The sequence below is a fragment of the Centroberyx gerrardi genome, chromosome 13 (assembly GCF_048128805.1).
Source record: "Centroberyx gerrardi isolate f3 chromosome 13, fCenGer3.hap1.cur.20231027, whole genome shotgun sequence".
NCBI lineage: Eukaryota > Metazoa > Chordata > Actinopteri > Beryciformes > Berycidae > Centroberyx > Centroberyx gerrardi.
In genome coordinates this window covers 15,125,525-15,149,458 of record NC_136009.1, presented here as the reverse complement: position 1 = coordinate 15,149,458, position 23,934 = coordinate 15,125,525, and the positions used below count along the sequence as shown (strand labels likewise).

Below are 23,934 nucleotides of genomic sequence, written 5' to 3'. Positions count from 1 at the left end.
AACTTGAAAACTATCTTATCATCACTTTTCTAGTCATTCCAGCAAATTACTAATTGCAGAATATTAGCATATTGGCAATACTGAAGCATCTACTTTCATTTAGAAAGTCCGTTACAGTTGTGGACATAAGATGTAAAATGTGCAATAGAATAATTATGCTCCTCAAATCATCAGGACTAATTAATAATTGTAATCACAGTATAATTGTAGCCATAATGATACAGCCGTAATTTCAGACATTTTGTAAGTTGCTACATATTGCTACACAGAGATTCACAGAGATTGCTACAATGTCTGTGAATGATGCATTTTTAATATTTTTATCCTGACCTTCATTTTTTAATCTATGACTCTTATTTCCTAGTATTTGTTTGTCCTCTCTGCATTAATAACACGCTCATTTTCCATATCAGCACTCTAAGCGCCGCCAGCGGAATGATGTGGCTAAATTGCGTGCATTTCACTTGTTTTCGTTTTTCTGCTTGGGTGGAGTAAAATGCATTAAGAATTATCTCCCTTCACTCTCAGCCTGCCCTCTACAGTGGACAGCGGAGGCTGCGTTCACCAGCTCCTATCCTGGAGGGTTGTGTTTGCTGGCAGCTCGCTGTAAAAACAGCACCAGCCCGGTAGATCTGCCGGCGCTTCAAAGCAACCAGCACATAATTGAAAATGCGAGTGTTAATAATGATATTACAAAAGCAGGATGGAGGACTGGGAGAGTGAGGCGCCTGGGCGGATTGTTCTCTTGAGCGGCGCAGCATGATGCCACATTACGTGCATCACTTTCAGGATCTAAGAAAAAGCCATTTCAAAGGCATTTGGGAGCATGAAATTGCAAATTGCAAATATTGTGTCAACACAGCACATTTCCCACATGATATAAACACACATGCAAATATAGTTTCATGGAAACCGCCTGTAAAGACATACAAAAAAAAACCATTTTGACTTCGCCTAAATTAAATGGCATTCTCTATCCAGCACTAAGTTGTTTATTTTTTCTGCAACCAGCAACATCAGCATAACCCTTCTACGCTTGCACAGCACCTCAGTTCAACCCCAAACCAAAACCAATCACAACAGAAGTATTGATCAGGACATGGGCGTGGCCAGGCAACAGATTGTCGTTGACTCCCATGCTCAGGCAGATAGACAAACAGACAGACGCTGTTCTATTTGAGCTCAATCAAACTGTGTGACTGTAATTATAGAGTGGCTGGGATCTGGCGGGACTGGGAGTGTTTCAGACATCACCATTTCCTCCCCATCCATCACATCCAGCCAGGCGGAACTAGGCCTCAGACGCCCTGCAAAATAATCATTCCCATGCAACTGGCCTGACAGCAGCCCCCATTCAATAACACAGCTGATCAGAAATGATAATAGCAATCATGCCGCTGCATATTTTAGAGGTTGCAGTCAGTTAGTGTGTGTGTGTGTGTGTGTGTGTGTGTGAGGTAGGAGATGAGGCGTATACCTTTCAGAATATGTGGATTTACAAGAAACTAAAAGCATGTGTCTCAAAGCTTTTGAGTGAGTGTGAGTAAATGTAGCCACATTCATCATTACCATAGCAAACCAACTGTTGCCTTATATGACATGTCCATTCTATCGACTTTACGGAACACACCCAAAGGTCGAAATGCAAATATTCTCATTAAGTCAGTGGGATTCAAATAGCCTTTGGAAAGAATAAGCTATCAGGCTTGTGATTACCGTCCACGATGAGCTTTGAAAAATGAGAAGCGCATCTTTCAGCAAGGGCATGAAGAGTTCAGTCCCTATCTCAGCTTCTCACGTTCGGCTATAATCCACTGTCCTTGGCCTTTAGAAATCTGACAACGTGAATTTCACCTGCATGTGTGCCGTTCCTGTGTTTTTTTTCCGTTTTTTTCCTCAAAAGCAAGCTCTTTAAATGCAGATTTATCCATGCATAATCATTAAATAATAGAATCTACGAAGGCATATTTTCCCTGCCTCAATACAATGTTCTGTTGTCATGAATAACAAATAGGCTCATTATTGAAATGACCATCCTAAGCCTGTAGTATGAAAAGCAATCTCCTGCTTGCCTCCACCCACATGTTTTAGTCCTGCGATGATAGATGAACAGACAGCCTTTTGGTGAAGAGTAGAGAGAGTGTTCACAAACATGCCAGCCATTCCTCATGGGGTTACAGATGTAAACACCCTAACCAGATCTGTTGGCAGAAACACTATATAAACACAATCTAGTCCCGGAATCCTTTAGGGAGCACATGAAAATGAAGCACCCTCTCCTAGCTACTTTGTTCCTTTGGGGAGTAAAATCCGGGGACAGCGACTTAAATGAAAAGTGCACAAAAACACAACTGTAAACACAACTGCATCAGCAGAACCTTTTGGGGGACAAAAGTGAGGGGAGCACAGTGGCAGCGGAGTGGTTCCATTTGGCCATGGCTGCCTACTGGCTGTTAATACGTCTCTCGCCCTGGGTCCTGCTGTAAAAGCCTATCGTCAGACTGAGTAATGGGGGTTTTGAGTGCCGTTCAAGAAACGGTTGCCAGACGCTCATCTACTATTACCGATGGCATTTTGTAGACCTTTCTAGGCCGAGGAGCTTTAAATGCGGAAATGCTCCGAGCTTTTCATCATCCATCTGTATTCAGTATGTCTGCGCGTGTAGCTGTATTAACTGGTGCTGACGGATTTGAAAAGCAGTTTGTGAGAGTGACTCCACTGAGGATCAGACAGCAGACTGGAGGTGAAAGATCAGCCCAATAGATGCCTCTCTATTCAGGTCTCCTTCTGTGTATGTGTGTGTGTGTGTGTGTGTGTGTGACTTACCAGACTGAGGTTGAACGATGGGCTAAAAACAGTCAGACTGCTTGCTCATGTACGAATCTCCCCAGACCTATTGCCGCCAAGCGATTTTCCTTGTTTGTGTGGTTGAGGATAGAGCTACAGTAAGTCTGCACCAGGACAGAAGTCACGTTGCTCATACTTTATTCCTGCATTCCTTTTGCTGCCAACAGTGTGACCTAATGTACCATTCCCAGGCAGGGCCTATGCTCCACAGATTATCTGACATCAGTATCTGATAGGGCTTGACTGGATAGTGGTGACTTGCATACGATGGCCCCCCCTCAGCTCAGCAGGCCTCTGCTCTCCTCTACGTCTTCCCATCCACCCCTGCTCCCACCCCTCCCTGCTCAGAGTGACTCATTAGTTCAGCCCAGTTCTCCTATCATTGTCCGCGGGTGTTTCTTCCCGGCTCTGATAGGCTCTCTAAACGCCTCTCAGCCCTGTGATTGGGGCTCTCCACGTCCCCAGCTCTCTGTTGGATGCGGTAGACTCCTACGGCAAGACGGTAGCCATCTGAGCCGCTCTGTGTTATTTTAGCCTTTGAAGGTAACGGCAGGAGATCAATGTGATGAATGGCCTTTATGAGGGGAGAGTATCGATGGCTTGATGGCAGCGAGCAGAGGCTGTGGGCAGGGGAACATCGGCCTGAATATATTACCGACTCCCCCCCCATCTCCTTGATTCCTCGCCACTCCTGTCTTTCTCCTTTATCCCTCACTCTTTCTCTTTCTTTCTCCCTCCCTCCCTCTCTGTCCCAGCCCAGCTAGCTGTGACTGGTCATTAACACAAACATTAAGCGCTCTGTGAATCCATAGCTCTTCCATCTCCTCGCCACTGCCCATAAAGAGGAGCAGCCATAATGATACACACAATGGCCACACTTGACAATCAGGGGCACAGGAAGAGCGTCTCCCATATTACTAGCAAAAGCAAAGCTATTAGAGTGGAACAAATGGGTACATTTGGTTGGTGTGAAGATGGGTGCTGTGCACAGAGGCTCTCAATGTTTGTCTGATGGCTCATCAGCAACAGATTTAGTGTCTTCAAGGATATAGGAAATAAGAAAAGATAGACATAGTGGTGATGGAAAATGTACAGAGTTAAACCTGAATTTACAAATTGAAGCAGGAGACATATAAAAGGCAGACTCTCTAAGTGGGGTCTGTCATCCATGTACACACTCCATAGCTTACATTTCACATTTCAATTCAATGTAAAGATTTCTTCTAGTTATTTTCTTTCTGCCTTTTACTTTAGCATCATGCAAATGTAATCCACTTGCTGCACTGCTCCATGGCATCTTTCCTGATCTCCACATGGAAGGAAGAAAAGAGAGGGCATCATCGCTTATCACCTGACACTATGGAAGATCTACAGCAAGGGAAAAAGACAGTACAAAAGAAGAGATCCAATACAGTTAGGAATATAAAGAGAAGATATAGCCAATCCGCACACTCCTCTCTCTTCCCCACACCTTGTTTACTTTGAACCCAACATGAATAATACATACTAGCAACATACATCTGTGCCTAGACCCATAATGCATGTACTAAATATACACAGCACAGTACTGTTATTTTACACACAAGTCCGTGAGGGGGAAATGGATGCGGTGACTAGGGAATTCCATTATCAGTAAGGTGACAGGTGATGATGGCTTCTCTTTTCTCTCTTCTTTGCCGAGGTCAGACAGATGCCATGGAGCAGCGCAGGAGGTAGATTTGATTTAAATGATCCAAAAGTCCTGGCAAAGAGCGAGGAAATAGGTAGAGGAAACCTTTCCACGATACTGAAGTGTGAAATGTAAGCTATGGATTGTGTACATAGATGGCGGCCTCGACTTGGAGGCATGTGTCAAATTATTGGAACATAGGGCAATTGATAAAGATGCTAAAGAATGGACACTAATGTTAATATACAGTGTAATCAAATGTTTTGTACCTACAGAAGCAGAAATGTGGGTTGTAGCTCCAGGCTCTTCAGCAGCAAAGCAACAGCCAGCAAATCAATATGTGGTCGGTAAACCATCAAATTATACACAGCGCGTTTTCTCAACACACACAGACACACACACGCACAAATGAGTAAACAGCAGATGAATGCAGAGCAGAAAGAACAGAAAGGGATCAAATAAAATTGCGTATGCGTCTATTGTGCTAATCTAAAAGCGAAGTTAGATTTCTGCCAAGTAACCGATGCACCTGTAATAGTTTTGTTTATGCTTGACACAATGGTGATACAAAATAGCTACCAAGCGGGGAAAAATGCCATTCATTATTGTATGAACCAGTGAATTTCTGGACAGATTTCAGACGGGCATTATCTGAGACGCCTAGGGCCCCTCTCTGGCGTGAAAGATGGCGGTCATTTGGCTAGACGAGGGGCGGTGAGGACCCCCTCCTAGACTGGAGCAGACGGGAGCAGAGGAGCCCTGGGCTGGCTGTATTAATGAACAGGCAGTGCTGAAAGGGACAGGTTCCTGTAATGCTGATGAATGGTCATTACAGACCAGAGACGAGGGAAGAGAGGAGAAGGGGAAGAGAGGAGAGGGGGGGGAGAGAGAGTAGAGCAGAGTGGGCACAGAGGGAGCAGCGGTGAAAAAAGGCTTTAATTTGCACCTCAGATTTCTGTAAACTCGTTTATCATGTCAGCAGTGTTACTGCTCCCCATGTGTCCCCACCCCCACCACACCCAACCCTTTTTGTTTTTCTCCAGATGCTCCCGGGTTTTCCTTGGGCTAGATGTTTCTGTCTTCCATCTTATTTTTTATTCGTAATGCCAAATTTAATCGCCCAAACGTTATATATCTGTTCTCACGCGTATTCCTTTCATGGACTCGTTTAACATAAATCTCCAACTTCTCTCCCATTATTTGACTGGTTCTTGGGGCTGTGTGTGAAGGGCTGAGGTCGTCTCCTCTCCATTAGGCCTGATTGAGCAGCAGGGGCTGTAAAGGTCAGGAGAAGGAGGAAGCACCAGGAGATATATGCACACAAGAAACATGAACTGACTGGAGGCCCACTCACTCCACTATAGACCTCATTAACTTCTCCTCGCCTGCAGCCGTTAGGATCAGCGGCAGGGGGAATTTGGAGAAATAAATCTGTGAGTCAAGCTGTTGCTTCAAATAGGAGTAAAAAGAATGGTATTACTGCAGACAGTGGAAGAGATCTGAGAAGGGAAATTTCAAAACTGTTTCATATCACCCTCACTGCTCCACAACAACCGTCTCAAGTCAGTGGGCTTTTATGTGACTGTTGCAATGCATAAAGCCTTGTGTTTTTTTTTCCCTGTGTGTCTGCTGTGGTGATGTATGGCTAAGTATAACAGATGCCCCATGAAAAAACGTAGCTTCACAAATTGAATGCTTTAGAATATGATAGGAGTGCTGATCTCTGACCAGTCTGAGACCAGCCGTTGTCTTTTACGTTGGCCTTTTATATTACAGTTAAGTTTATTGTCTTGTGACCTGGCCAGTGATTCCAGAACAGTAAAATTAGTCATTTTCTTGCAAGCTATAGCATGCAGGCCTTGATTCACTCTCTCTATGCATTTCAGTGATTTCGCTCTCTGATTCTAAATGACTCCAGCTAAATGCTAATGGCACACTTTCATCATGACTTGGTGCACTGGGTGTAGCACAGGAGTTAATGCCCCGGGGAGCTGCTGATGCTCATCCGCCATACTTTCTGGGTCAGGCCTCCATGTAAAACCAGTGCACTTCAAATCAGTCTGCACACAAATGTCTTTCTGTCAGACTAGCACTTGGCTGCCATGTAGCAGCCCCCGTCTGCCTAATTGTAATTCAATAGTGCATAATCTTGAATTTGTTACACACCATATTTTATAATGCGCCAAGTCAGTGCCCAGCCACGCTCGGGAGAGATGGCAAATAGCGGCGCGTCCAAAGTAATTACTGGGTTTGTGTGTATACAGTGGCAGTACACATACTACAGCTGTTGAGCTTATTTAGAGAGCAGGGCAGCAAAGTGGTGTTTTTGCTATTGAGGTACTTGAGGAATTGTTTGTGATTCAGAAAATAAGGGTGTTTGAATGTTCTCAGTTGCTGGATAAGCCTCACAGCCTGACAGGCTGATTCATTTCTGTCAGTCCAAGAAGTAGACTGAAATGTTAAAATGCCTTATGGAGATTACTGAATTCACTGCGGCTCAGCCAATTGTAGAATCCTCTATAAAAAATGAGATATCACCATAGACTTTTACAAAGAGATACCATCAATGATTACTAATCAACCACATGCACCCTTCTCTCCCTCTTTTCTCTCTCTTTCTTTCTCTTTCCACAGTGGGAGGAGGTGAGTGGCTACGATGAGAACCTCAACACCATCAGGACCTACCAGGTGTGTAATGTCTTTGAGCCCAGTCAGAACAACTGGCTCCTCACCACCTTCATCGACCGACGTGGAGCACAGCGCATCTACGTGGAGATGCGCTTCACAGTGCGCGACTGCAGCTCTATCCCCAATGTTCCTGGCTCCTGCAAGGAGACCTTCAACCTCTACTACTATGAGACTGACGCTGTAATCGCCACCAAGGGCACCGCCTTCTGGATGGAGGCCCCTTACCTCAAGGTGGACACCATTGCCGCAGACGAGAGCTTCTCCCAGGTGGACTTCGGCGGACGCCTGATGAAGGTCAACACAGAGGTGCGGAGCTTCGGTCCGCTGTCGAAGAACGGTTTCTACCTGGCCTTCCAGGACTACGGCGCCTGCATGTCTCTGCTGTCAGTGAGGGTTTTCTATAAGAAGTGTCCGAGTGTGGTCCAGAACTTTGCCATCTTCCCAGAGACCATGACGGGGGCAGAGAGCACCTCCCTGGTCATCGCCAGAGGGATCTGCATCCCCAACTCAGAGGAAGTGGACGTCCCTATAAAGCTGTACTGCAACGGAGACGGAGAGTGGATGGTTCCTATCGGCAGCTGCACATGCAAGGCTGGGTTTGAGCCTGACAACGGGAATGTCTGCCGAGGTAAATTATCTGGATTTATTTGTCATAAGCGCCTTGTTGTTACAGTGCGGGAATGTCATTCTGCCAATTACAAACACCCCTATAAAAAATGAGCGTTCTCTGCTTTTCATCATTCACTCTCTTTTAAAATAACGGACTACTCATAATAGAGCAAATCACTTCCTCCTAGACAGGCGACGTGAATTTGATCTATTTTCGTCTTGCACATAACAAGGCATCAGCTTACCTTACAGCACATCACAGATTTACTGCATCATTGGAGGGGCTGCATTGATTGCGCTTCATGTGTTTTGCTGAGCATTATGTGCTGTACTTCTCCCTTGATCACATCCACCTCCAGCATACTAGAAAGGCACATTAGCATTGATTCCTAATCTGCAGAGAATGCCAGCCTTCTGTGCAGCCTACTTTACAGATGGCGAGAGGTTTGATTCTGCCTCAGTATGATGTGCGGAGGACTGGGCGCTGCAGAACGGATAATAACATACACAGCAGAGGTTAATCTGGGTTTTCAGTTCAAGCCGTCTCTCTCTTTCTTGCTGTCTGTCCTCCAATGCACCTTTATACTCTGCACCCTGCTAGACTCACACACACACCAACTCACCCCCCAACACACACACACACACACACACACACAAAGACAAAATTTGCTCAAGGTGTCTGATGATAATGTGACTGGCTCGGGGCTCTCAGTATGACGCAGTATTGGTTAGCCTGCCTCTGGAGGTTAGCTGGAGAGTGTGTGGAGCCCAGATAAGATTGATTGACGCACATCTGCTCTGATCAATAAACAGATATGAGAGTGCCACATATCTACAAAGCAGACTGTGTGTGACTGTGTCTACTGTATCCTTCTTGCGCTGCTCTATGGCCTACGCAAAAACACACACGCACCCACACACATACAGGGACACACACACACACACAGTCCTTGGCTAAGGTAAGATGACTTTCAAAAGCAAGCGACTAGGCAGAAGTTGGTTGCCTTTAGTCAGCTTATATCAACACTGACTTAAAGGAAAGAAGGTTTTCATTCCTCATCTCATTTTCTAACCCATACCTAGGGAAGATGTCTTTGCTCTTCTCTGATAAACAATATATTATGTATGAAGTAATGATTCACAGATATCACTTCCAACACAAACTGCTATGTCCTTGCTGTAAATGTTGATTTAATCCCAACTTGCGTCGGCACCGCTGCAAGGAATTCGAGTGCTATGATATACTAAATCAACACCACTGTGTACAATGAATTGTTTCAGAGGAGGAAATCTATCAGCGAATATTTGATTAGATTTCAAACTAAACAAGATCCTATGAGCAGAGGAATGTAATGCAACTTTGAATTAAGTATTCCATGACACACTGCATTGAACAATGGTCTTGAAGGATCTTGTATAACAGAGAACTGAAAGAGAGCCAAAAAAAAACCTCTCAATAACACTGGCATTTTCCTTTAAATATCTGTGCATGTGTAAGTATGAGTTCCCCATATTAGGCAATGTTCTGTAGATAATAAATGTGTGTCTTATTAAGGATGGAATCTCAATAGTGTAGTCAGGTAAATTCAGTAGTATGGAGATGCTACCAATCAAAGATCAGGCAGGGTCGAAACGGCAGGGCAAGATGAATTTAATTCATTCAAGGCACATGTGGATGTCCATCGAAGTAAAACGGGACAGAGATAATAAGGATAGAAAAAAGCTCAACATATACAGGGTTTACTATCTACTAACATGGTCATGAATGACGACTGGACTGTCCTAAATAAGGTACAGTGTGACATCCTAATCTGGGCAGTGCATGGTAGAGACGACATGCTTGAAATGCCGGCGCCACAAAATAGATCGTTTTGGACAAGATAGTTTATGGCGTGACAGATGCAAAGAGCTCAATGTCCCACATATAGCAAAGCGTCTGACAGCTACAGTATAGGCTACACTACAGTACACAGGCTGACTCACAGAGGATATGCAATCTATCATCCCTTCAGTTCTTTTTATCAATAACAAACCTTATATGAACTATGCTGCGAGTGCAAATGTGGAACCACAAGGTTCCATTGTTAGCAAGGAGCGGTGCTTTTGTTATACAGTTGCTATAACAAAAGCTGTCATAACAAGTATTCCAACCCACGCTGGTAGGTTGCTGCTAACAGAAAGGCTGTGGATTGTAGCATTTGTATTGATGTTACGCCAGAATGGGGCTGGCAATCTGTTTGTGAATAGTGCGTCTGATGTCATACATATTGTGTGTGTATATTACACTTCTTAAAGGCTTAGTCCTGCGTTGTTTTTTTTTCACCTTAAACATGCAAGTCCAATTTTGTAGCAACTGAGCCAAGTGACCTTGCCTATTCTCTGATGCAAATAAAACCTTGGTTTGAATGAATTGATATTTTTTTGTTCTGAATACATATGAACTGTATACATTCCCCCCCAATGCTCCCCTTCCTCCTCGCAGTGTATTTCCTTTTCTCCTCCATTATTTACCTCAAGCTTACACACATTCCCGACACAGTAATTGGAGCCTAAGGTATCCTAGTGTGTTGGTAGGGAGGCTTGTTGTGGTGCTTGTTAGTGGGGGGTCCTGGCACTGACGTAAACACTGCACACACACACACGCAAACACACACACACACACACACACACACACATACACAGTCCCCCGGTAGGCACTGCACTACAAAGACTCTTTGAACGGAGGAGGAGACGTATATTTCCACTAATTCCCACAATCCCCCTGACTTCCTTCTCTAAGTGCCTACAGAAACGAGACTTCCTGCCGTGCTTCGTTTGCCATCTCTCCCTCTCTCTCTCTCTCTCTCTCTCTCTCTCTCTCTCTGATGGAAAGGCACCATTCTACTAAGAGGTATGAAAAACCGCCTGTGGAGGGATGGATGTGACAGATGTTGGGAGTTGTTGGTAATAGTCAGAAAGTCTTCAAGTGTTGTGAGGGGCAGCGCATGATGCTTTTGTGCAGGCTGAACTTAGGCCGCAAGACACACATACAAACACATGCTGACGCAAAAGTGCACAATATTGTACATGCATGGAGAGAGAGAGCGGGACAGAAAGAGGGAGAGAGAGAAAGAGATGAAGTGGTCAAAGCCATCTCTATCTCTCCTAACTAGCTGCTCTCTGGAGACTGACACAGAATCTGTTCCCTTCTCATCTCCAGTGGGAGGCCCTCCAATAAGAGTAATCTTAACCCTTTATTTTCCACGCAATCTCCTTTCATGGGCTTGTAATCCATTATTTAAACAGGGAAATCTAACCTTAAAGTGCTTGTGGTAGCTGAGCACTATGGGCAGCCAATCAATTGGGGGTCGGTGCAATAACATGGCCTCAGCATCGGGCTTGAAGTAATTGCCCATTAGAGATGAGGTAACAGGAACAAAAAGAATATGAGAGCATGCAGTTTCACGCTGAAATAATTCCCCTCATTGAGAGCAGCATTGAGAAGGAAGATACTGTATAGGGAGGGAATGGGAAAATACGTGTAAAAACAACCGTTCACCTACTCAACATCCACCTTGTTAAATTTGTGCAAATTGTCCATTGGTCACACCTATGTATAGCTGCTGTGTGGGCATACAGATTATGTTTTCGCTGGCACTGCCTAGCTAATGACAGGACAACCAATCTCAGTTCATATCAAATTGGGCAGGGACAATATTGTGTGCCATGCACATTAACATAATTGAACACATTCCATCTGCCCAACAAATATGATTGGCAGGTTTTCACCTCACATGACAAAACATCCAGTTGTGGTATGTCAATCACACAAATGTGTTCATCTTGGACAAACACAGAGTGGCCCTCACATGGCATCATGTGTTTTTTGTTGTTTTTTTCTGCATAGTGAAAGATGACAAACCCTGTTAACGACTCATTTCCACTGATAAATTGATTATCTTTTGTTCATACAAATTTGTGAATCATTTGTTATGACAGTGAAACTAATAACACTAATTGCCACAGGGTATGTGTGTGTGTGTGTGTTTGTGTGTATTTGTGTGTGTTGTGTGTATATGTGTGGGAGCCTCCCTGTATCTGAGTGCAGTCTCTCTAATCTATATGTTTTAATTAGTGACAGGTAGCATGGTGTGTGTGTGTGCGGCCTGCTGTCAGTTGGGCAGAGAGACCATGTAGAGCTGTTGTGCTGTGTAACGATGATGCCAGCATGCCACCCTCATTACCAGCTCCCCAGCTCCCACACAAGCCATTTGGGTATCCCTCTCTCTCTCTCTCTCTCTCTTTCTCTCTCTCTCTCTTTCTGTCTTTCTCTCTCCCTCTCCCCCCTCGGCTATGTAAGCAATCTGCTAAATATTTTATCGCCTCCCTGTTAAATCGAGCGGAGACGCTCCAAATAGCACCCCACTACCTCCACCAACGCAAAGTGTGTGTGTCGTGTGTGTGTCGTGTGTGTGTCCTGCTCAGCTCAAGTGGCTGGAAAGACTGATTTGGTGGTTTTACTGAACCCTTTCATGGCTGCAGTTGTGGTCTCCAACCGAGTGATTAATAGAGTCGCCGTGATTAGGTTCGCTTCACATACATCTCTGTGTTTTTGAAACACTCTGGTATAATCATTGATCATTTTAATGCTCCTTGTTATATTCTCATAGACGAAGTGAGGTGATTAAAACTCCCTGGTAAGCTAATTATTCTGAAGTTTTGCATAAATTGCTTCACAGTAAACAAGACTAAATAAAATACATTGAAGAGCAAATCAAAACTTTGGGCTGTCTGGTCTTCATTTTGGTGTTAACACTTTCTCCTTGGGGGGAACAGAATTTCCTCTGAGCTGATTTATGCCTGCCTGGAGTCTATAAAGCTGGCTGTCTGATTTTATGAGGCCCTGTGCCATAGTTTTTATTCTTTTGTAATTGGTTAACCATGCTGAAAGCTTATTGCTTCACTTGTAGCTTTTTTTCCGACGGGCCATTCCTATGCAAAGCACACAGCTGCTTTGAATCTCCTCACCCGCGTGGACTTGGAGGCGGGAGTGGGACAGAGGATAGTGAAGGCGGTGAGATGGACGGATGGTAAATTCAGCACTATTGATTGTTTGTAACAAGCGGTTGGCATGCGATGAGGGAAATAGGAGGATGAGAAACTTAATGGCTAATATCATTATCCACCACATCATCCGTTTACTTATTCATGGAATTGTATTACCCATCCATCCACCTATCCTTCCATCCATCCACCCAGTACAGTGTTAATAATAATGCATTTATAATGTATTTATTTATTTGTTTAGTTAGTTAGTTATTTAGTTCTTCTCCAGAGCAGTTGTATAGGCCTACACGGTGATATGAATCTTCTCTTATTTTCCTTCACCGTTAGGCTCCAGCAGGCTTTTGACACGTTGGCACATTAATATTACAAATATTCAAATAACTTTATTTAACATTCTGCAGGCTGACAGTGGCAGCGGGAGATTCACAGCCCATTGAGCAAGTGCGCTTCCCTGGGCTAAGTGCCGATTCATCATGGCTGCCTTACTCCTGTCTAATGGCTGCCATCATGGGGCACGAGCACACACGCGCGCACACACACACATACACACTATAAAAGCACATCTCGGGCATAAGCAAGATCAGAAAAGTGTTAGTTCTTCCAAGTGTGCATTTTTAAAACGCTAAATGTAGTGTCTGACACTTGTCAATGTTATTTTGATTAAGTGTACCTGCCGGAGGTAATCACATTATTAATCCTAGAGACCCTGTAGACCCCTATAGAGTCCTATAGTGTCCATTATCATGGAAAACGGCAACAAATTGCCATATTTTTTCAGTATTAGGGTGGCCTAATTGTGTCACTTCATATTTGGAATCAAAGCCTGAACGTAATTCAAATTCTTATATAGCAGAATTTGATGTCTAATTGAAGTAAGATAGTCATTCTCTCAAAATAACAAAACTTGACATTGACATTTTATTTATTTTTTTAATTTCATGTCAGAATAAAATGTGTGAGACAAACAGCAATTCCAGGCAAACTCCCTGTAAGCTGGGAGTCTAGAGGGTCAAGTACCTATTGGAGAATTTGACAGCAAAAACACAAGCAGTGCAATGTGCTGTATCGCCAGAAATGTTTACTTCTTTAAACTTCAAGTTAAATGAAGTATGGCTTTGAGTGTCTATTTACACTGAACTTTGGGTTTATGTTTTTTTTGGCTTCAGCGAGTCTTTGATTAGCTCTTTACGTGTCTTATCTGGCTCGGTGTAAAAGCGCTGGCAGGCAGGATCCACAATGGCCCGGTAAGCTATTAGAGCCAATTCCAGCCCATTTGGCCTTGTCTACCTCCGTTGCACAGGGTTTACTTCATTTGAAGAGACGCACCCATGTGCACCAATACATGCGTGCACGCCCCCCAACACACACACACGCACGCACGCACGCACGCACGCACGCACGCACGCACGCACACGCACACCCACACACACACACACGCACACACACACACACACACCAGTGTCTAAGTCACCTTGAAGCCCAATTAAGTAAGCCTCTAACTCTTCCTATCCCTATTAGTCTTACGGCAGTGAAGACCACTGCGACACAGACAAAAATGGAGTAGCGGGAGGAAGAGAGAGAGAAAAGATTTGAGAAAGAGCAGAGAGTGAAAGACTTCTTGTTTCCATGGCTCTCAATGGGCTGAATAGGGGGATGGCAGAGAGCAGTGGTGAAAGAGTGTGACCCAAACAAAGACCCTTAGAATTTAAGGCCCAAACAGAGTGTTTGTAATGACCCCAAACACAGATGCGCTCCTCTCTCTGCAATGACAGAGTCAGCCACTAATGATGCGAGGGGAATCCGGAGCTTTCGTTCACACATAATGGACATACTCACCACACATGGAGCTGTTCTTATCCCCCATGGATGGGCACATACTCTTCTTTCAATTATTTCTCTCTCTCTCTGTCTTTCCTTTCAGTGGTTGGATTTTTGTCTGACTTTTTGTCTGACCTCTAAGTCCCATGTCAGGCTACGCATTTGGTCACTGAGCTTTTTCCTCTAACCCTTTCACCACCATCTCTCTCTTGGTCTTTTACTTCATTGCTGCACAGCAACTTTTGCAAGAGAGATCCACTTCAAACCCTGCCACTCTTCCCATCTCCCCTGCCAAATCCCTTTCACTCCTGTTCCTCTACCTCTGTCCTCTTTCTCCATCATCTCCCCAGTCCTCTCGGGTCTCCTCGACTGTTTTCTCCTGTCCTCAACTCTCCTCTCCTCTCCTCTCCTCTCCTCTCCTCTCCTCTCCTCTCCTCTCTTATAATTAGCTGTGGGGGCCAGTGAGAGACTGGGGGACAGAGAGAGACAAAGAACCCCTTGGACACAGCAGATGGCTGGGGCTCCACTCAATTTGCCTATGTCACCCGTGCTGGCAAAACACAAAAGCCCAGCGCAACGAGGGGCTCCACTTCACCCTCTCACCCCAGCCGCGATCCCCATCAATCAAAACCCTCACCTTACGCTCTTACGCTCTGCAAATTATGATTGCGCATATAAAAACACAGAAAAGACGTTCTGTCTAAAGCTGTGGAAAAGGATCCGTCTCCATCCCCGCACTGTCTTCACAAGGGACCGAAAGATAAATGTCAAGACCAGCGGCTGAGTTTGACAGCACATACACAGTCCTCAGTCTCCTTGCACTTTCTTGCCCCCACACCCCACTCCTTCTCTCCTCTTTCCTCTGCCCCCTCTTCCCTCTGGAGTGCTCCTCCAGCAGGCGGTAATGAGGAGACGTGGCGAGTCTCTCCGCCGGATGCCCCGTGGTCGAGGAAGTACAAAGACTCTCCCTCTCCGTTCCCCCCATTCGTTGATTCTCCCTCTCCGCTCATCAGTGTCTATCAATATTCACTCTGCCGCTAATAAAACAGCCAGCGCTGTTTGGTTTGCCAGCCGAGGGCCACATTTCAATTCTAGGAAATTGTCTCATCCCTTCTTAGAGGTTATCAGCAGGCTGATAGATGTGGATTAGCCAAGGTTATGTTGTGGAACTTGTAGACTGAGGATCTAATTAAAATTGAATTGCAATTATGGTAGGGCCAATATACCTCTGCTCATTTTACATGCAGTGAGAACTAGTCGACAAAGCATCCGAGGAGAATGTGGTGCCAGATCAGGTTGGAACAAGGCCCAGATTTACCATTACTGCAGCAGATTCATGTTGTTGTCTTTGTAGATGAGCTGACCACGAGTGTGAATCTGTGTTCCTGTCTCGTAGGCTGTTTTCTGGAGTCTGTAAGCTTCAGGACTATTGTCTGATACATAGGAGACTAGCTGAGTGTATACAGAGGTAGATGAACTGATGTATGTACTCTGTATGGAGAGATTGGTCCGAGACCCTGGTTTTTACTATGTGCAAATCCTATTGGCCAAAAGTAAATTTCTTGTGTATTTTCCATTGAGTCTGTCAATCTGCATGCTTCCAGTAGATGTGTGTTTGAAATCAATGTAAAGCTTTAAATCTCTGGCCTTATGGTCAAAGCTCGTAATATCTTCATTCTCACACACACACACACACACACACACACACACACACACGCACGCACACACACGCACGCACGCACACACACACAGTTGCCATCACCTTACTAAACTCTGCGTGTCCAATTTCACAACCTAATTGTGTTTGCCATAATTCCCGTGCACTTGAAGCAAACTGCATTACAGTTCCACTTTATGCTCCTTAAGTCTCCGTGATTAAACACATGTGACGAGTTATGTCTGTATAATTTATGTTATGACACCATGCATTATCCTAAACCGACTCTCAGCCTCTCTCTAACTGAGCAGGTCATATCTAACACAACCTTAAAACCTCAATGTAAAGTGGGACAATATGCAATTATCCAGCAATTAGACAACTCCCATAATCCTCATAGCCCTGTGTCGTTCTGTGTGTGTAATTGCATGTTTTCATTGACAGTAAACACAGCCTGCAGTTTTCAGGGTCAGGGCATGTGGTTCGGGAGAAACCAGAGGAAACATCTCTTTCCAGACTGACAGACAGAGAGAGCCTATGAAACTCAGTCTGGCAGACGCATCTCTGTGACAAATTATTGATCTGGGCTTTGTTGTCGGCCCCCGTGCCAAGGACCCCCTGCCAGACAACACCCAATGGAGAAGGCATCGCGTGAATATTGAATCTTGAGAGCAAGATAGGGGAGGAGGAGTAGGAGGATGGGGGCAAGGCAAAGGCAGTGAGAAAGGCAGAAAGAGAAAGAGAGAGAGAGACTTGGTAATCCTCTCTTTGAGCACTTTGTGCTTTGTGCTCCATTTGTTTACTGAGTTCCCACACTGGCTGGGAGGGCTGCAGCTTTTCTCCCAGACCGGAATTAGCATAGCCAGACTTGTAGTCGGATATGTGCGTGGTGCTTTATATGCATGTGTGTGTGTTCCTGTTTCTATCTCTGTGTGTGTGTGTATTTGTGTGCACTTTTGAAAAAAGTGAGGGCATGGCGCTTCTTCATCTGCTGGAGCAACACAACTTTAATGAGATCTTCAGAGTGTGTGTGGTTTTATACAGTCTAATCAAGCCTGCTAACCTCTCAGAGACTCCGACAGTCTCTCTCTCTGCTGCATTTCATAATGAGAAGGAATACCCATCATACTTCCACTGTGTACTGAGTGGGTACAGAGTCTGTGTCAACAGGTTGAGTGCTGCCTACGTGTTGCATACTGTACTGTATCTCTTGTTCGTAGGTTGGATCGAATACTTTTATTGTGCACCATGGATCATATAACTTCGGCAGGACATGTGACAGTGCTAGACTAGATGAGGGAGGATGCAGAATATAGCTGAGAATGGCATTCAATGTCAGATTATGATACCGTTGCTTGTCCTCCCTCAGTTTTTTTGTACATCCGGCTACAAATTTGGCAGCATCAGGAAGTCCTGACTTACATTGCTACAGGTGTTAGTAATCCCACATATAAAGAAAGTCAATTCAATTATTGCTTTTGGTGCTCAGAGGTGTAGCCTTTTGCACATTATTGTAAGAGCAGTATCATTAGCTTAAATGATATGATACCCGATTCAAACGAAGCGTGAAATCTGATGACTGACTAAAAGGTTTTGCTGCTCATTAGAGCCAATAGGCCTTTTTTTCAGCAGCCTAGGTGATCAGAGACTCTGTCTGTTTCTCTTTGTTTGTTCTCCTCTGTTTTAGAATCAGCCTGAAACTGAAAGTCAGTCACCATGGCAGTCAGACCATGCAATACATGGATTTGCATAGGTGTGTCTTCCCCAAACTCTTCTGCATTCAACAATGTCTCTTTCTGGCTTCAAAGCAAGTGATTCAGAGCACAGTCACGCCAATGAAGATATTGTTGTGAACTGTCCACAGATCAGCAGTGGTTTAGATATTACCCATTGGTGTGGTGGTGTTTTCTTGGATTAGATGCCTACTTTTAAAATGTTACGTAATGTTCTTTTCAGTCGATCGGCGGTTATCCCTGAAGCATAGTTTACTGTTCACAATAGCATTCTTGTAATCCTCTGCTAATTCAAAGGCTACCAGCTTGGCCAACACCCTATACCAGGTAGTTTGTAACTTTCCACTACTTACCATCCACTAGCATGCCACAAGACCGTGACAGGGAGTGGTAAACAATATGAAAGGGGAAATACTTGATACTACTGATTACATAAATTGAAAAATGTCTTCCCACCAAGTCCTAGTATTCGAAGATGTAGGCTACTAAGACGATAATAAGACGTACCCTAGTAACGTCTTACCCCCAAACACTGGTTTTGGGTGTCAGCACGCCATGCTTAGAGATAGAAAAAGTCCTTTCTGAAAGAGCAGAGATGCTATCTTAGTGCTGGGCCAGCGTTACTGTAGTGCTAGGCCAGGCTGCTCAGTAGTATGCTGCTCAAAGAGAATGATATCTGATTAGTCCAAGTCCGAATAGAGGCCGGAGCTGACAAACAAATGGATTTTGCCGTGTCTAGAATGTTCTCTGGGGGAGCTGGATGGGCTGAGATACAGAGACGCTGCCTTTGTGTCAGAGCCAGTGCGAAGCATAATAAGACCCTTTGGGGAATGAACCAAACACAGAGTGATAGGGACAGAAAGACACACACGCACATACACTCAGTCAATTTCACAATCTCTCCTTCTCTCTCTCTCTCTTTGTCTGTCTGTCTGTCTGTCCGTTTGTCTGTCTATCTGTCTCTCTCTCTCTCTCTCTCTCTGTCCACCCCACCTATCTTTCGCTCTCACTCGGCAGTTAGAATGAGCTGACCTTTATCTTATTGGCTACAATGGTTGGCCTATCATTATGTGTTTTGGCTGTGCAGGTCTGTTGAGTTTCTTGGCTCTAGCCAAGTTTATTGTGTCAGCCAAGTGTCATGTCAGACTCCCACAAGCAGGCTTCACAGCAGCCTTTTCATAATAAGGATATTATAGTGTGTGTGTGCGCGTGTGTGTGTGTGTGTGCGTGCATCTGTGTGCTTCACACCCATCACGGCATGAATGGGCCAGCAAATCCCATTCCCTCCCTCCCCTGTTTTTTCCCTCTCTATCTCATCTATTCTACCTCTTTAATTCCCTTCTCTACCTCTGTCTTCCCTCCCTCATGTTCTGCCAGGAGAGCAGTTGTAGTGGGAGAGCGACAATAGCGGTATTAACCAAATGTATATTGGGCTCGCCTGACTCGCGCAGTCGATGTGATGCTTTAATGCCCTTAATGCCATGTGAATGGGGCTGCTGCTCCCTGAGAAACGCCTCTGTGAACACTCGGAGAGAGGGGCCCTTTCCCCGGACCCTCGTGACCCCCGCTCCTCGTCGCCTGCGCCGGCCCCACCTCTGTGCATACGATTCTTCATTTTCATATGGGCTTAATCTGGATGGGAAGCGTCTCTATTGTGGAAATGATTTGAGAGGGAGATCTCGGCCGGACAAAAGGGTTTGTCTTTGGTTCAGGCTGGGGCCTCCTTAGCCCCACCCCCTGTTCCCCCCCCCCCTTCTTTCCTTTACCATTCCACACAGAGCCCCCAGCAGGAGTGGCTAATTGTTGTGTGGAGAGGAAGAGCGCTGGGGAGTTGAGGAGGATGACCTGCGTAACACTGCCCCAAGTGGAATACGGTGGGAGATGGAGGAGGGAGAGAAAGGAGGTTGAGATTTGAGAGAGATACTGGAGGAGAGGAGGAGAGCTGTCTTATAAGAAATGGCTTATCCACCTCCCTCAGTTTGTTTATCAGTTGATCCAGGTCAGAACAGAGCCTGTGATGCTGGCTGATTGTGAAGGTTGGTTTGATTCCACTAGGTTACAGTGCATAAGACTTTGGAGCTGGAATGTGTAACAAACTCAAAGTGAAGCTTTGAAGTGAAATGCTGTTGCCCTGGGCTACTTAGCTCCAGGGTCAAATGAGATTACACCCTTGATCTGCGCTAGTGCCTCCTGATCCGGAGGATTGCAAAGAAAAGGTGCCTGTGTGCGTGTGTGTACGTGTGTGTGTGTGTGTGTGTGTTAGCGAAAAAGAGATTTTGCATGTGTAAATTGATTTATGCATCTTCACTATATTTATTTTAAATTTGTGTTTATGTGAGTGCTTATGGTGCATCTCTATGCATCTACCTTGTTGTGTGTGTGTATATGTATATGTGTGTTTCTGTGTCTGTGTGTGTGTGTTTGTGTGTGTGTGTGTGCACCCATGCGTAGGTGTGCATACATAATGCGTTCTCATAGAAAGAGGTTGTTAACTGATTAGTAGTGTTGTTGGCCTGATCTTCGCGCTTTTGTTGGTGCTTCTATCAGGCTGTAAAGCCCGCTCTCTCTCTCTTTCTCTCTAACTCTATCTCTCTCTCTCTGTTTCTCTCTCCCTGCTCACTGCCCCGGAACACCTTAATCCAGTGTGAAAGCAATTGGCTCTCTCAGATCTAATCAATAGAGGGCCAGGGCAGCTAGCCAGGGGGAACATCTCTGGCCCCTGCTCAGCTACAATCAATTTAGAGCCATCGATTCAGTGATTGAAATACAAAGAGCAGACGCGCTGGACCGTACAGGTGCTTTAGTGTTTGGGTGTGCCAACATGTTATATATCTCCCTGTGTGAGTGTTTCTCTGTATTTGTGTGTGCGTGTGGGTGCGTGTGTGTGTGTGTGTGTGTGAGTGTGATTTTCGTTCGTATGTGTATATGGATAGTATGATTTATTTTCGAGCCATCTGTAGTAAAGTGGGAATGGCATTTAATCTAGCACCTCTGAGACGGAGCCAAGAAAAAAAAATCACTCCTAATCCAATATGTCCTGCCCAGGGAAGGTTTTGTTCCAAGGTGTGTGCGCGTGTGTGTGTGTGTGTGTGTGTGTGTGTGTGTGTGTGTGTGTGTGTGTGTGTGTCTAGAGATATGTTAAGTTAGCGTGTATGTTTATGTGCACACAGGCATTGCCCGCTCTCTTCGTGTCAGGATAGGCGTGTATGCCCCATGCATTGATGCATAAACTGTATGTACTTCTGGATGCTCATCACTGTATTATAAGTGAATGTATGCACGCACACATCAGAAAGGTTCTTGCATAACATTTGCATGCCAAATGTATGGATCACCTTTTGTGACCACAAGAATGCATGCGTGACTCTTTGATTCCTCTGTTTACATGTGAAAAACACACATGATATCTGCAGAGATGTGTCCAACTTTAGCTTTTCTTTGCGTGTGTTTATGCATGTGTATCCATGCATATAATGTCTACGTCACTGCCAGGTCAGAGCACATCACATTTCATCTGACCCTGTCTATGCAGTTATGCATGGACATGTGTATAGGTCTCTGCATGTATCCATGTGTGTGATTTGTGTGTCACTATCCGGTCACAGAGCTCTAGTGTGTGTGTTTTGATATAACCTCCTGTTGTCGATTGCAGGGGCAAATGGTGAGTGTGAATTCGAAAGATGCTAAATGAAGCATTAAGAAAAATAGCAGTATATTCACACTGGTGTGGTTGCAGGAACTGTTACCATATGGAGAGAGACCCTGCTGTCAAGACAACAGGGGTTGTGTGTGTGTGTGTGTGTGGGGGGGGGGGGGGGGGGGGGGGGGTTAGGAGAGCTCCACCTGGTCTTGTGGTGTTCTGTGATGTATTCTGTGTGGCCCGGTGTGTGTATGGGGTCGTACAGTGCGTATGTGTATATGCATACTTGCGTGCAATCCTGCTATATTTGATTCCTATTGTGTGTGTGTGTGTGTGATCTGCAGTTATGTTTGTGTGGTCTGTACGGTTCCAAGGACAGCAGCGGCTTTGAACTTTGATGAGATCGGTTGATAAGACCCTGATGACCCTGTTTTACAGGACTGTACTGACATTTTCAATTATTTGTTGATATGGCAATAGAGAGAAGAATGCTCAAGGGAAAAATGTGCATGTGGCCAGTTAGATGGAAGGAGTACAGTTCGGTGGGTTGAGTGACATATACAACACAGAGGTGCTAACTAAAGCAAATGCCATCATCTCTGACTGAACCCATTCTTTAAGTTCTGTGTTTAAAGTACAACCCTCTGGCCAGTGGTTCAGTCTCACGACTGCCAAGACAAGCAGGTATAAGGACTAATTTATTCCTACTGCCTTAGGCTTAAATGCTGGTGAAGGGAGCAGGAAGGTCGTTGCTTATCTATCAAGAACATGAGTCATTACTGGTGATAGTGGTGATGGTGGTGGTGGTGAAGACAATGATAATGATGATGATGTTTATCATGATGACGATTTGTCTTAAGCTCCTTGCCTGAAACACTGCATGAACACTGGTGAGTGACTGTCTGTTGTTTTTGTGCCTGTCAGTCTTATGGTTTTATGGAATGTTGCTTTTAATACTTGCTGCGAAACCAATTGCCCATTGGAAAAAATGAAGCTGAAACTTGAACTTGCCTGCGTGCCTGTCCCTTAATATCAGCTCATCTCTGAACCGCAGCAATCTGGTCACTAGAACAACAGTTGCTGGCTAGCAGAGTTGTTTGTTCACTTTGTGAAATGAACCCACAATTCAACAAGAATCTGCTGTGCAATAGATGAAGGATAGTTTCTCAACCTAGTTTGAACTCAAATCCTATAGCATTATAACCCTCGCATTCCTGCTTACAACAATGTTTACTCTTACCATGTTTTTTCTCTCTGTACAGTAACATTATCTCTGTTTCTATATCAATCTCTCTTACAATGCTTTGACAGTGCTGAAAGGCAAAATGTCTCTGTGCCTTAGTATGGACTACATGTATTTTTCTCTCAGCAGTAATATCACATTTAAGATTGTTTGTCTTTAAATGTCAGTTGTGCTTGTGTGGGCTGCTGGGATTGATTTATTGATTGATTGAGTGTGTGATTTTTGGTGTATTTACTGCTGCGATGGTTGCTGGTGTGTGGTTGGATGGGTAGGCAGGTTGGTGCATGCGTGTGGGAGTTGGTGTGAGTTTTTAAGGTGTTTTTAGCCACCTTTACCCCTGTTTTCTTCTGAAATGTAGAACATCAAAAGTCAAATCTCCTTCCTACTTCTTCTCTACTTCTCTCTCTCCCACACGCACACACACACACACACACACACACACACACACACACACACACACACACACACACACACATACACACACACTGGCCACCTTGTTAAGCCTTACCCTCACGTTAATGGCTCTCTGCCATTAATACAGTTAATCCAGTTTCCCAGTTGGTTGTGTGGTGTTTTTCTCCCTAATCCTTTGCTGGACAAGGTGTGTATGTCTTTCACAAAGTTCACAATGTCACAAGGCCTGATGAGCATATATCATACACACAGACATTTGAGTCACATACTCTCAAACACACACATACACACTTATACACTCAGGAGCTCCCACATGCCCCCCCCCACATACACACACACACTCTCACACACTTACATGAGCATGCACACACGTTTCATAGCTCAGGGCATATTGACTGTGGCTGGCTGATAAAGGTCAGTGCTGTCCAGAGTTGGACAGGTGGGGTGGGGGCTCCGGTTCACCGTCACACACACCGTGTGTGTGTATGTTAGTCTGTGGCTGGGGTGTGTGTGGAAGGGGGCACAGCTTTCTGATAAGGTTGCATGGAGGTCAGGTGGATGTGGATATGA

The 23,934-nt window shown here is 44.9% G+C and overlaps 1 protein-coding gene across 1 annotated transcript in view; it reads left to right on the top strand.

The window, feature by feature from the left end:
* ephb1 (EPH receptor B1) overlaps positions 1-23,934 on the top strand; it is a 146,746-nt gene that overhangs the window by 56,893 nt on the left and 65,919 nt on the right. The window contains exon 3 of the mRNA XM_071926887.2: positions 7,151-7,832. Coding sequence (XP_071782988.1) covers positions 7,151-7,832 — 682 coding nt within the window. The remainder of the gene's footprint in view (positions 1-7,150; positions 7,833-23,934) is intronic.